General features: G+C 52.8%; 1 protein-coding gene across 4 annotated transcripts in view; it reads right to left on the minus strand.

Moving 5' to 3' along the window:
• Positions 1–12756, minus strand: part of CDH22 (cadherin 22) — an 86925-nt gene that overhangs the window by 37820 nt on the left and 36349 nt on the right. For all 4 annotated transcript variants that reach the window (XM_075517336.1, XM_075517334.1, XM_075517338.1 and 1 more), the window contains exon 4: positions 4107–4226. In XM_075517336.1, the coding sequence (XP_075373451.1) occupies positions 4107–4226 (120 nt within the window). The remainder of the gene's footprint in view (positions 1–4106; positions 4227–12756) is intronic.

Below are 12756 nucleotides of genomic sequence, written 5' to 3' on the forward strand. Positions count from 1 at the left end.
CAGGAGCTGTTTTAAGTCATCATAAATGCCAGACTGCATTTCAATTAGCCTTCTGAGTCCTTTGCCTTTTCCCTGCATACAGCAGAATGACAGATTTTTAAGAACAACCTCTTCCTTTCAGTAAAAAGCAAGATTCCCATGCACTCTCCCAAACTGACAAGCTGGGCTTCTAGGAAAGCACCAAATATCATGAGGCCTACGATGTTACCTGCTGTGATTGTTCTGTAGCAGTCAATATCCCTGCAAAGGGATGAACAAGACTGCTGGAGCCAAGAGCACCAGGTTGTGCCCCCATTCTGGGTGTCGAGTATTTTCAGGTTTCCTCCTGAGGCTGTGGGCAGGGATTGCAGGCAGCAGCGAGTCTCCAGCCATGCTGGCCAGAGATGATAAAGGGCATTGCAAAGAACATGGGAACAGACATGAGCAGGCAGGCACAGCTGCCTGCTGAAGAAGAACTTTGCCCCTATAAAGGTGAATAATCTGCAGAGGTACAGGGAGTGCGGGGTGATATAAAGCAACATGAAAATTTTTCAAAGCAAATCGGAACGCACTCTGATTTCTCCTCTCACATAAATGCACTGGGAGCCACATACTCTCTCTGTGCCCATCTCAGCATCTGAAAACTAAGTTAGAAGGATCTTGGTGAGGACAGGCTTCCCGGAGCGAGAAGAGGAACTAGCACTAAACCTCCCAACCCGTGTCCTGCTGGGCAAAGCTGGGGCTTATGGCCCCTGCCATCGCGAGCCTGCCCCACAACCTGTTGGCAGCCTGTGGCAGAGCGAGAGAGGGGCTCTCTGCAGTCAGACTGGAGCACACTCACTCAGGGAGCCAACACCCACCACCGACGGCAGAAGTGGCTGTTTCCTGGCAGAAGCAGCAAAGCACACATACGTGCTGACTACTGTAAAAGCACAGCCTCCTCCAGCAGGAACAGGGCAGCCATGAAACAGTGCAATGCAGCTCACCTGTTACAAAGAGCAGACAAAGACCTGCTCCCTATCTGCAAACTGAGAACAAACGAGGAAGGCAGCACAAAGCCTAAATGACTAACGCTCGCAGGCTCTTGCAAGGAGCCTAGTGGGTATTCTCATAGCTAGCACAGAAAATCATGCCTCCAAAGTCTGGGCATACAAAGCTTCCCACTCATACACCAAACAAGCCAGCCTAGACCTTCAACACGTGCAGGGTACGTTGTTCTGGGACCTGATTTAGCGTACACAAACCCACAGACTGTTTCAGTGTCTGAAACTTAGTTATCAAAGCATGAGAGGCAGTGGCTGGTATATATGAAAGGAAAGCTCATATGCATCAGCTGTGCTTTTTCTTCACCATCATTCAACACTGTGGAAACTGGAATCATTCTCCACAGCTTTGTGGACACCAGCAAATGCCACGCTGCAGTGCCCACTATTCCAGTGGGGCCATTTAGTTGCTTGTCCCCCTCCAAAAAGATGTCTGAGACTATGTGGCTTATTGAGTGGTAGGACTTGACATAGCATGGCATCCAGATGGTTTGGGTCTGCCTTTGAAACGTCCATCAAATCGGAAATCCCAGCTGAATACTACAGCTAGTAACATCCAAGAACAGGAGACAAACTAAGCAACCTACACACGGTCCGTATCCTGTACTCAAGTGTGCAAACCACATTTGTACATTCAGCACCTATGCTATGGAGGACAGCGCAAAAGAGCTGGTTGTAAAGGCAAGGAAAGAAGAGAGAACCTGCGCTGGAAGGAGTCACGGGCTTAGGTGGTATGCAAGGGAGCACGTGCATGTATGGACCTGCAAGAAAAGGCGGAGAAGGAGGTCAAAACCAAAAGGGGAAAACAAATTGTTCTTCATTACCATATATTATAAGAAATGTAACATGCCAGGTTTTTATGGTTCTTTTTATGGCCATTAATAACAATGGTGGCTCTGAGAGTTATGCTGCTGCTATGGATAATTAAATCCTACACTCAGGACAGAAGCCAGGCCACCCAGGGCAGTCAGGCCAAGATTCCCATGCGGAACACTAAAAACCTATTCAAGTGCAGAGCAGGAACGGGATGAGATTTACTTGGGTGGACGTACTGGCTCCTGGCCAGTACCAAAGAGACACAATGAAACAACGTCCCCCCTCGGCACCGCCAGTCCTGTACCTGCTGCCCCCAGCAGCGTGTCCACGTGGGCTAGCGCTGACAGCAGGACATGCAGGCAGCGCAGGACAGACCGCAGCTGCACCTTAAGCGGCCGATGGGCAGAGATGCACATGGCATTCCTGGAGCCCAGGCGAGGCAGCTACGAAAGGCTATTCGCAGCTCAGACATCATGAGAGAGTCAGCCCCAGTACCTGCTTTAGTGGTCAGATATTCTGGAAACAGACATGCTCAAGCGGGGCTGATGACTCTTCTGCAGATTGTCAGCAGTTTTGCTTTTATGAATCACAAGCAAGTAGAACAGTAAATCAACCCCCCCAGTGTATGAAACAACCAGCTTGAGAATTAAGACACAAAAAGTCAAGGAATCAAGAAGCTAGGATTCCCAGACTGACATTAATTCTCACCACAGTCCCACAGGGCACATTTTAGTTTATGCCTTAATACAGAGCATTAATGTTGTTGCAGGAAACTGAGCCTCTGCATGTCCCGGCTTGTGCATTTTGCTCCCAGTGGTCCCTCTTCATTCTAGCAGCCAGGCTTCCACTCACACAAAGCTGTCTCAGGCTAACAGGATCTCACATACACCTGAATTTTCACTGTTTAGCCCACTGTTCATCCCCCCCCTCCCCCCCCCCCCCCCCCCGCCAGTAAAACAAAGCAAATCTGGGAGAGAAGAAAGCCCAGGTGCAGCAGCTTCTGGGCCAGGAGCGGGTGCAGCCCCAAGCTTGTTGTGGGGACTCTCGCCACCACACCAGCCTCTGTCCAGACAATGTCATTCTCCACCACATACCCCAGCTCTGCTGTCAGATGTGCTTAGGAGCTACCAAATTTGAGCTTTCCTCCCATGGCAGCCAGGGCTGCTGGCGCAGACAGGGCTGTGCCTGGCTTGCCCATGTGCACCAGATTGGTTTTCAGCAGGCGCATGGTTTCACGCAGATGCAGGGGCTCAGGCACACGTACCTTCCTTACACTTGCCTTACACCAGAGCCTCCAAACAGATTTTGCTCTGACTTACATAAAAACAGCCTTAGGAAACATCTGTTGGCACAGACACAGGTCAGCCTGACAGAGACTTGGCACTTCACTCCAGGGGTTGATCTCAGCCTGTGTCACTGCAGTTCAGCAATAGGGGGGACACACACACACACTTTGCTGTCCAGCTTTCCAACAAGAGCTGCAGCTACCCAGCGTGCTTGTCCTTTGACAATTTTTCATTAAACTGTGGGTACTTTACTGCATGCTTTGTGCCTTAAATACTTCTTATTAGCATTTGAGTGTCTTCCCTCCTTAGAAAGCTTGCAAGGCTCCCATTAAGGGTAATGAGAGTCACACTCCTGGGAGGCAAGGAGAATATATACCCCAACATCTCCTGGTTATGGTCTACTCTAACCAGTATGTCAGAGCATCATCTGCTAGGGATTTATTACAGCGGCATTTTACAACAGGCTCTATTATAAGTTATTAAGGAATGGAGCAGCTTCTACTGTTCTTTCATTAAATATTAATAGAACATTTATAAACCGATCCTTAATTTAAAGTGTTACCTTTAATCAAGGCCCTGGTGATAACAATGCAGCCTTTGGTAAGGCCCCTCTGGTAGTACTTAAACCTTTCACACTGAGATTTTATGTGCCTGCGGGTGCACTCCTGCTCTGGGCGTAGAGCACAGAGGAGCTCTGGTTGGTGCAGATGCAGGCAGGGCACCCTGGGCTGGCAGCTGCAGGTCTTGCTCCATGGTGCTCCTGCTGCAGGCACTGTACGGAGCCAGGCTGCAGCCTGCAGGGCTGTCAAGCTTCCTCTCCAACACCCAGTAATGCCTGTGGCACGGGTACCCCAGCACCAACACCCAGCACGGAGGTGCAGGCCTGCTGGCACACAGCCGTGCACTGAACAGGACGCATGGCCACGGTCTGGTCTCCTGACACCCCACACAGACTGCCCTAGCCCAGCTGGGTGCTGCTCACCTGTTTTACTGTCCACAGTAAAGTGCTGCTCGCCCTCCAGCACGCTGTAGACTACTCGGGCACTGCTCCCGTACGTGGGGTCATCAGCATCAGATGCCATCACCTGCATCACAGAGGTGCCTGCAGCAGGGACAAGGAGGAAAACAAAAAGTCAGGGAGGTGAGAAGAGCAATGCAAACCTCACAGGCAAGGGCTGGCAGAACAGGAGAGCAGGGGCCAACACCGATCAGCCGCACATACTGATGGAAACAAGAACAGTTGGTTGCAAATGCAGCATTGCTTCCCCTCAAAAGACTGAGAGCCAGGACTCCAGACACTGCTTCAAATGCCCCTTTTATCCTGCAGAGTGGCAGGAGAGAGCAGACGTTGGGCCACCTCAGGGCTGCTGTCTAGGCAGGACCTGCTCTCCAGGAGATCACTGGTCTGAACAGCTGGGAGCTCTTCTCCCAGCAGACTTCTGCTGGGCCATCTGGGAAGGAGCTGGGGACGAGATGTTATCTCCACAGCTGCCCCTTTCCTGTCAGCACCGAGCAACATGGTCACCTCCAGCCCGTAGAGGGACCTCCCAGCCAGGGTCTGACCCACGCTGCAGCACCACGTCTCTGCAGCAGACCTGGCAAAGGGACGACAGCCATGGAAGAGGCTGGGCAGAGGCAGACGCAAAGCTTTCACTTGCCCAGAGCCAGACACAGCACCCCGTCCTCATGCTCTACACGTAGCAGGGCAGGAGGACTATATATTGGATAAAAGTCCATCAAATGTCTGCAATTAAGTTATTGATTTTCAACGCTGCCTCATTAAACTGGGTGCTTCACTCCAACTGTCCCTGTGATGGCTTTAATTTGACATCATGTTCAATTTGACAAAAGCAGGACCCAGGACATGAGAATGGGGCCAGGAGCAAAGGGGCTGAGATCTACAGAGACAGCAGAAGGGAGGAAGGAGGGGAAGCCTAATCCTACCTACCTACAGACACCTCTGAGAAAGGAGATGGCGTGACCAAAGACCTGTGAGGACAGGCTACCCAGTTCCACTTCTAGCACCAGACTCAGAGCATCCCTGCTCTGGAAGTCAAGCACTGGCACCAGTCACCTCTCTGGTGGGATGAGGTGCAGGACAGGGAGAAGAGCCCTGAGCTGCTCGTAAGAAAGATCAAAGCAACTGGGAAACTCCCTGCTGCAAGATACTGCCAGAGCCAAGAGCTGACAAGGCTAGCAGAGAAGCTGGTAATTTATAACAGACAAGATCCCCCAGCAATGACTACAGTTAAAAGGTAGGTTTTCCTTCAGAGATGACTCCAGGGCACAAGACCAGCCCAAACTGAAGGGGCCAGGAGAGAGCATTTCACAGCTCACTGCTGCATCCAGCAGCTCTGCTCTGCCTCACACACCTCTTAGGGCTGCTGTGCCACCAGCTGAGGACCGGAGGTACCACACTCTGGTCCAGAAACTCTTCTGTTCTGCAGTGGATCCACCCATATGCTGCAAAGACAATCTCACAGGCTGGTCTTGGCTATACCCATGTCACGAATAACCCAGAGCCAGGCTTACTACTAGTTGTCAGCATCTGAGGCTAGACCCTTTACATTCCCAAACACCAGAGGTACACGCAAAGTCAGGAGCAGCCTCTGTTCCCACGTCACAGCGGGCAGAAATGGAGCTGAAACCATCCAGATGGAGGATGAGGAGCTCCAGTTCCTGGTGCCTTCCTCTTCCCCTGTCAGGAGACCACAAGCCCACAGCTTGCAGGCAAGCCAGGCAGCCAGGGCGCTTCTGCACCAGACCAGCCTGGACTCAGGCAGGAGACAAGACAGTGGAGATAAGCAGTGCTGCTGCGAGCAGCTAGGATGCACATGCTCCCCCCAGCCCAGTTCACTTCTGATGTCCTGGAAAGGGTGTTCACTGAAGAAAATGAGCAGTTACCATGGTTGCTTTTCATTCTCCCTGGCCATCTTCTCAGAGCTGCAGCTCTGCTGATAACATGAGAATCCCCCTCATCGGTCTTCAGCAACAAGCTAGTTCGAGTCGACTTATTTATGCTTTGCTGTCTCCAGTGAAGTTACAGTGCATCCCTGGCAGGCACGTCCAGATTACACCACAGCAACACTGGCTCCCTGCCTTGCAAACAACTGTTTAAGAAATACTATTGCTGCATTTCCTTGAAAGGGTCTGTCCTGCCTCCTCCCCCTGTCTGCCATCACACAACTCTTTCACCAGGTACAAGCCAAGGCAGATCACCCCCACACCAGCACCTGCACTGCACATCCCCTCTCGGGCACCCTGGCATGTTCCTTGGGAAGCTTCTGATCAGAAAGCTGAGAAGGAAGGGATCAGAGAGGGGAAAGTACATGGCACCAGGGTCTCCAAGCACCCCTCTCCCAGCTGCAGCAGAGAAGCCCTGCTAGGGGTGCTGGAGGTGCCAAAGTCTGAGAATCACAAAAAGCAGCACCTGCCCCTGGCAACAGGTAGGGCTCCTTCTGTGCCCAGCCTGGCAGCAACCAGCTGAGAGTCCATGCCCAGTGTCCACAGCAGCACCCACTCCTGCACATGCACCCTGCAGCACCTATCATCACCACAGGCAGAACCTGTTGACCTTGCACAAACATCCCACGCTCCAAGAACCACTTGCTCTTGCCTAGGCACCTCAGAGGCAAAGGGTTAGGAGATCCAAAACTCACCCACACCTACCTGAGCCCATCAGAGTTATTTGCCTGCACTTGCCCTGTATACAGTATAACCTGCATCAGGACTGCATGCATGCAGACAGAGCAAGTGCCTCAAGGACTATGCCACAACCCCCTTCCCAGCCATCTCAGTGCTGTCACCCCACGGGTGCCAGCCCAGTGATCATTAAAGAGGGAGGCTAACCACTAAAAGTTTGCATCAGGCTCTGCATCTCATGCTGCTTCTCTCCAGATGCATTCACTCAATTGCATAATTCACCTACTAATTCATCCCTATCAGACAAACAGCTATACTCCTCATGTTTCAGTATTTACCTGAACATTGCAAAACTCCATTAGTGCCAGAGTCCAATGGGAAGGCAGGATCCGTGCCCACCCAGAGCTGGGTTTTGTTTCTCCATTTTAAGCCATGCCCTGGGCAAGCCAGGCAGGTTGCTGCTCTCAGTTTTCCAATGCCAGCACAGGAGGCTCCTGGCCTATGGGGCTGCCTCCGGCTGCTGGGCAGTCCCAAGCGCTGGAGCAACAGGGCTGCGGGGTGGCAGATCCAGGCTGCTGAGTCCCAGGCTTGAGCCCCATGTTTGGGACCACCGCTTTCCACTCTAGTGCAAGGGGAAATCAAGCAGCACGAGGAGCACTGCAGCAAGGCACCTTCAGCTCAGAGGCAGCAGGATCATGGCATACTGCCCTTAGGCGGAAGGCAGCAACGCTGAAGGTGATGAAGGCTCTGCCCTTCCCCACCTGCTCACAGCATCTCATTAACAGATGAGCACCAACAGGCAGGTGGGGAACATTAACCCCACCTTGTGCCTTGACTTCTAGTCTGCAGAGATGCAATGCAGCCTGCTCAAGGTCACCTATAGGATATCAGGAATCTAGGAGTCCAACTTTCCAGCACCCTCTCTTCCACCCTTCCCTCACCCTTATCCCTTTTCCACCCTTCCCTTGCCCTCTCTTTCAATCTGAAGAACAAAGGTCTTGAATTCCAGTTTAACTTGATCACCTCCTTCCTCTGGAGACAAGCCTAGGAACACTGGCTCCCACTCCTGCTCTGATATTAGTCCCTGCTCTCCAAGCATAGCACTGCCCACAGCACGTACAGCACGCACGACTTATTTAGTTTTCTGGCACGTGCCTTAGCCATAAAAGATAGGATAAATAAAATCTAAACATCCATCATGTACTGTATAACCCACCTCCCATAACCAGGAAGCCTGAACTCATATCCAGAGAGATAATTAGACATGTAAAACAAGGTAAAGAGCTCAGTTCCTCCCCTGGACAGCTCACCCCGCAGAACCAGAGGAAACCAACAATTTTACATAAAAATTAATGAGCCAGAGGAAAGGGGGACAAAGACCCTCACTTCCAGAGCAATCCTCCCCCACAGCCTGCACTGAGGCTGCGGGACACCCAGCTGGTCCAGCACCCGCGGGGCTGGGTGCAGGAGGGGACACAGACCCCGGCTGCCAGCCATCCTCTGGCTCCATGGGCCCCGCCTGGGCTGTCCCCGTTCCGCACCCTGAGCCGTCCTGGAGACCTGCCAGGGACATCAGCCAGCCCTTGACTCCACAGGCCAGGGAGGTTAATCCCATCTCTGCTGCGCCCAGCAGGGAGCCAGGATCAGCAGCGCAGAGGGGGCCTGCTGGCCCCGAAAGGCACCTGGAGCTGCCCCCGGGAGCCAGCGAGGTCACGGAGCCGTTTCTCTGCCAGGCCCTTTCCCGCTGCGGCCGCGAGCAGAGATCAGCCCCGCTCAGCTGCCCCCACTGCAGCGCGCTGCCACGCAGAGCGGTCCTCGAGGCTGGCCTGGAGAACAGCAGCTCAGCCCCAAGTGCCTTGGCTTGGATGGACAGGGCTTTGCAGGTCCTGGGCTCTGCAGAACACCTTTGAAATACTAATGCAGACCTGTCCTAGCATCCGTCACCACCTTCCTCACAGGACCCAGAGCCTCTGGGGCCACTTTCAGCGATCCTGGGAGGTGCCATCTGCCTGCACACAGAAGGCTAATGGCTCCAGACCACTTGTCACCTTGAATCGTAGCGAGGCAACACGCTTACTATGCCACTCACTCCAAACACGTTTAGCTAAAATAAATGTCGACAGGCAAACTCCAGACACATCCAAGAGTAAAGAGGCCCTGTGCTGAATCCACAAGCAAGCCAACAGGACTTGTCACTTCCTCAGGGACAGAATTACAGCCAGGCTCCAGGCCTCCAGAGGGGTAAAACGGGCAGCAGAAAAAGCCAACACTTGCTAAATTTGACTGCCCCTCCTCATGGCAGCCTTCACCCCTTCCCTGGTGCAGGTAGGAGCCTCCAGCTGCTCTCCAGACCAGCTGTGGGGCTGCAGCCTGCACCTCCAGCTCAGACTAAGCCCAAAGGACAACTCTGTGCCCATGCTTAGAGCACCTTTCTGTGCAGATCCGGCTAGCTCCAGGACAGCACATGGTCATTTCAGCCCTGCAGGATATAAAGGACCCTGAGAGGACTGCTTTGTCATGCAAAGCCACATGCCCTGGACTGATGCCAGAGTGCGGCACTCTCACCTCAGGGACCTGGTTGCTGTGGGGGCAGGGGGCTGCTGAGATTTTATAAACAATACAATTTACAGCTTTCATCTTGACCAACACATGTAGTGGCTGATGCACCCCAGAAACATCAGGGAAGAAAATAAACCAGAGTAGCTTAAAAATTACTGGAGCAGAATTGAGTTTCTTGCAATCTCAGGAACATTCTGACTTGGTAGAAAGCCAAACCCGACCCAGAGGAGACTGACTGCAGAGCCCTCATGCCCTGCAGGACAAGCCTGAGGGAACTAACCTGGCTGTGGTGGAATTGCTCTAACAAAACTATGGAAACATCTTTTGGGGTGTCTGGCCAGCAAAACTCATTGCACAAGGCACCCCAGCCCCTGGCACCAAGCAGTTAAATGTGGTGTCTTGGGGAGTAAAGCATTAAATTAAGGGGGCATAGGTTCCCTTAGGGGCTTCGCACATGCAGACTGGATGTAGAGAGGGTGTAGCAGGTGCTCAGATGTACAGGGCTGAGGGCTCAGAGCTTGCACCATGACCAAGAGCGCAGCACGGAAGGGGTGTTCTCACTGAGGACACACAGGCAAGGCAAGCGCCAGCTCCCAACTACTTGCTGCCCCAGCAGCTTCCAGATGTGCACATGCATTTTGAGCACTTTCTATCAAGGAAAAAATAAGATCAGGCTGCCTGCAAGTGTTCTGGCTGTATGTTAAACAAAGTGTTTTTCTCTGCTTCCAGCATGGAGATTAAACAATTTCTCTTCACAATAATCACTTCTGCATTCAGCCAGCTTTGTGCTAGAGTCAGGGCTCGACCCCAAGTTGCTGTCTGTACAGCCAAATCATCTCTAATCTGGACTTGGTGCTACACAGAGAAATAAGGAGAGCAAAATGCACCAAGTGAGGAGTGATGCTCTGATGAAAGGATGCACATTTCCTAGCATGTCCCTCACTCCAGGCTCTGCATGCTCCCCAGACAGCCCAGAAGCAAGCTCTGGACTGCAACACCCACTCTGTGCAACCAACAGAGTTGTCTTGCAGGAGGCAGCATGTACTGGATGGATTTAGGCTCATGCCTGTGTGTGGCAGACAGCTGTTAAGCAGACCCCAGGGAGCTCAGGAAGGGAGGCCAAAACACAGCTAATTTTAGCATCTCCTGTTACAAGGTGAAGCTCCTGCAGTTCCCAGGCAGTTGGCTGGGTCTCATCCAACCTTCTTCTGCAGCTCCCGGTCTCTTCCTTTGGTACTAGACTCTACTCAATTCAGGCATTTCGGAGTGATCTGCACTGGGGTACCCACACAGAGGGTGAGCCTCAGGTGCCAGCACGAAGCAGCCTGCAAGATCTTAGCCCACAGTTTCTTCTTGAGGTGACAGGACAGCAGTGGGGCTGCAACAGGATTTGCAGCACAGGCCCCATCCTGCAGACAGACTGCTCCTTGGCTAGCCCACGTGCATGCACGGCAGCTGGCTGTCCTGACCTGGAAGTGGGCACAGGGGGAGTTAGCAAAAACGCTCCCAGGCAGCACCACCAGCTCCTGCCTTCCTCTGCCCAGGGGCACCCAGTGCATTGCCTTCCACAGCTGCTGCCAGCCCTGGGGCAGGACAAGGCCCTGCTCCTGCTGGGGGGCTGAGCAGGGAGGACCCTCTGCCCCACTGCAGCTCCAGCTGCCTTCCCTGCCAGCCTCACACAGCAGCAGGTCAAACCTGCCTCCCCTGCACCCCGACAATGGCATTTGATGGCTCTGTGTCCTGCTGTCTGCAAAACAGTCCTCAGCAGCTGCGCTATTTCTCCTGATGCCCCAGGAGCCCCAGACCAGATGAGGTTTCTAGAGATAAGTCATTTGAAGCCTGCTCTTGCAGCTGGTCCTGCCATGCCAAGGGAGCCCAGGTAAAACTGTTGAGTCAACTTCCATTTTGGATGTGCTTCCTCCAAGTGCAGGAGCTCAGTGCCAGCCTCAGGTCTGTGCTCTGTGTGTAGAAAACACCGACTCCTCCAGGGGCATAGCACATGCTCAGCCTGGCTCCATGGGCTGGGGTTAGCTCCAGGCACCACCTCTGCCCCTTACAAATCCCAGACTCTGGCCTTACCTTCCTACTATCTTGCATCTGCCATTTTTGATCCATCAGATAGCAATAGCAACCCTTTTTCCTTTCCCTTTGCAGAGGTTTACAGTAAGTCTGGATGAGTTCATGGAAGACAGACCCTGAAGTTGACTAAACCCACGGAAACCACCCACAGCTGAAGAAATCCCCAAGCTGAAACTGGTTGCTGGCTGGGAGGGTATTAAGAGGAGCATCACACATGCTGTATGTGCTGTTCCTCCTCCTCCATAAGCATCCACTTTGGCCACTGTCAAGACAAGATCCTGGAACAAAGAGGCCTTTAGTCCACCCTGACTTAGTCTTATAGTGTCAAGCAGCACATATGCTATCACTACCAAAAGGTGCTGCCCTGGCCCCAGCACAGAGCAAGGGACGGGTGTGTTGCAAAGCACTCCCAGCTACCCTGTGAGTTTGTGCAGTTCTCTCATATTTTATTCCCTCTTAGACACTAGGAAATCAAATTACTTTCCCTCCCAATTAGTACTCCTTCGTTATGCAAATAATGTCCTTTGATCTGCTCCTGCTGTCACAGAGCAGACCTGACCGTATTTGTTTTATTCCTCTCTATGCCCCAGGAAGGTACCCACCTCTGGGAACTGGGACTATGCTTTTGGCAGGGAATGGGGAGCCGCAGCTGATAGCTGCCATGAGTGAGAAGAAAAATCACCCACTTGGGCAGCCCCAGGCACAAACCCCAGCGAGGTCTGGGAAGGCAGGAGCATGGGAGGAGGAAGAAGGGGGTCATCCTTCACTTTTCAGGCTGGGCCACAGAGCAAAGGCTGTCAGGGCAGCAGAGACAGGGAATGAACAGCTCCCTACAAACAAGCTCCAAGCTGGAGAGTAGCCTTGCCTCCTGGGGTGGCCCCATCACAGCCCCTTCCCCAGCAGAGAGCACAGCTGAACCAGTAACACTGGTGATCCGGGAAAACTTCTGCACACAAATGGAGCTGAGACCAGGCATGTTCACCAGCAGGTCCCCAGGCTGTGACCTTGATCTTGATGTATTAATAGCCAATCCAAGCTCTCCCCAAGCTGCCCAGCCTTCCTACCCCTGCTTGGCCAGTACAGATGATCACCTCCATCCACATTCAGGAAGGCAGCAAGGCATGCTCCCCATTCACTCTGATGAAAATACCCCTCAGGTCTAGGGGAGATTATATGTCCAGCTCAGAGACAGCAAACATCACTACCAATACCAACAACAAAAAAAGCCATGATCACAGCTCCATCAGGCCTTGATGCCACAAATGGAGCACTCCCACACAAACAGGGCCTGGCAGGGTATTTCTCATAAGAAAGTCCTGAACTTTACCTCCCTGGCCCAGGCAGCATCCCAT

This window comes from Mycteria americana, chromosome 14 (genome assembly GCF_035582795.1).
Source record: "Mycteria americana isolate JAX WOST 10 ecotype Jacksonville Zoo and Gardens chromosome 14, USCA_MyAme_1.0, whole genome shotgun sequence".
Lineage (NCBI taxonomy): Eukaryota > Metazoa > Chordata > Aves > Ciconiiformes > Ciconiidae > Mycteria > Mycteria americana.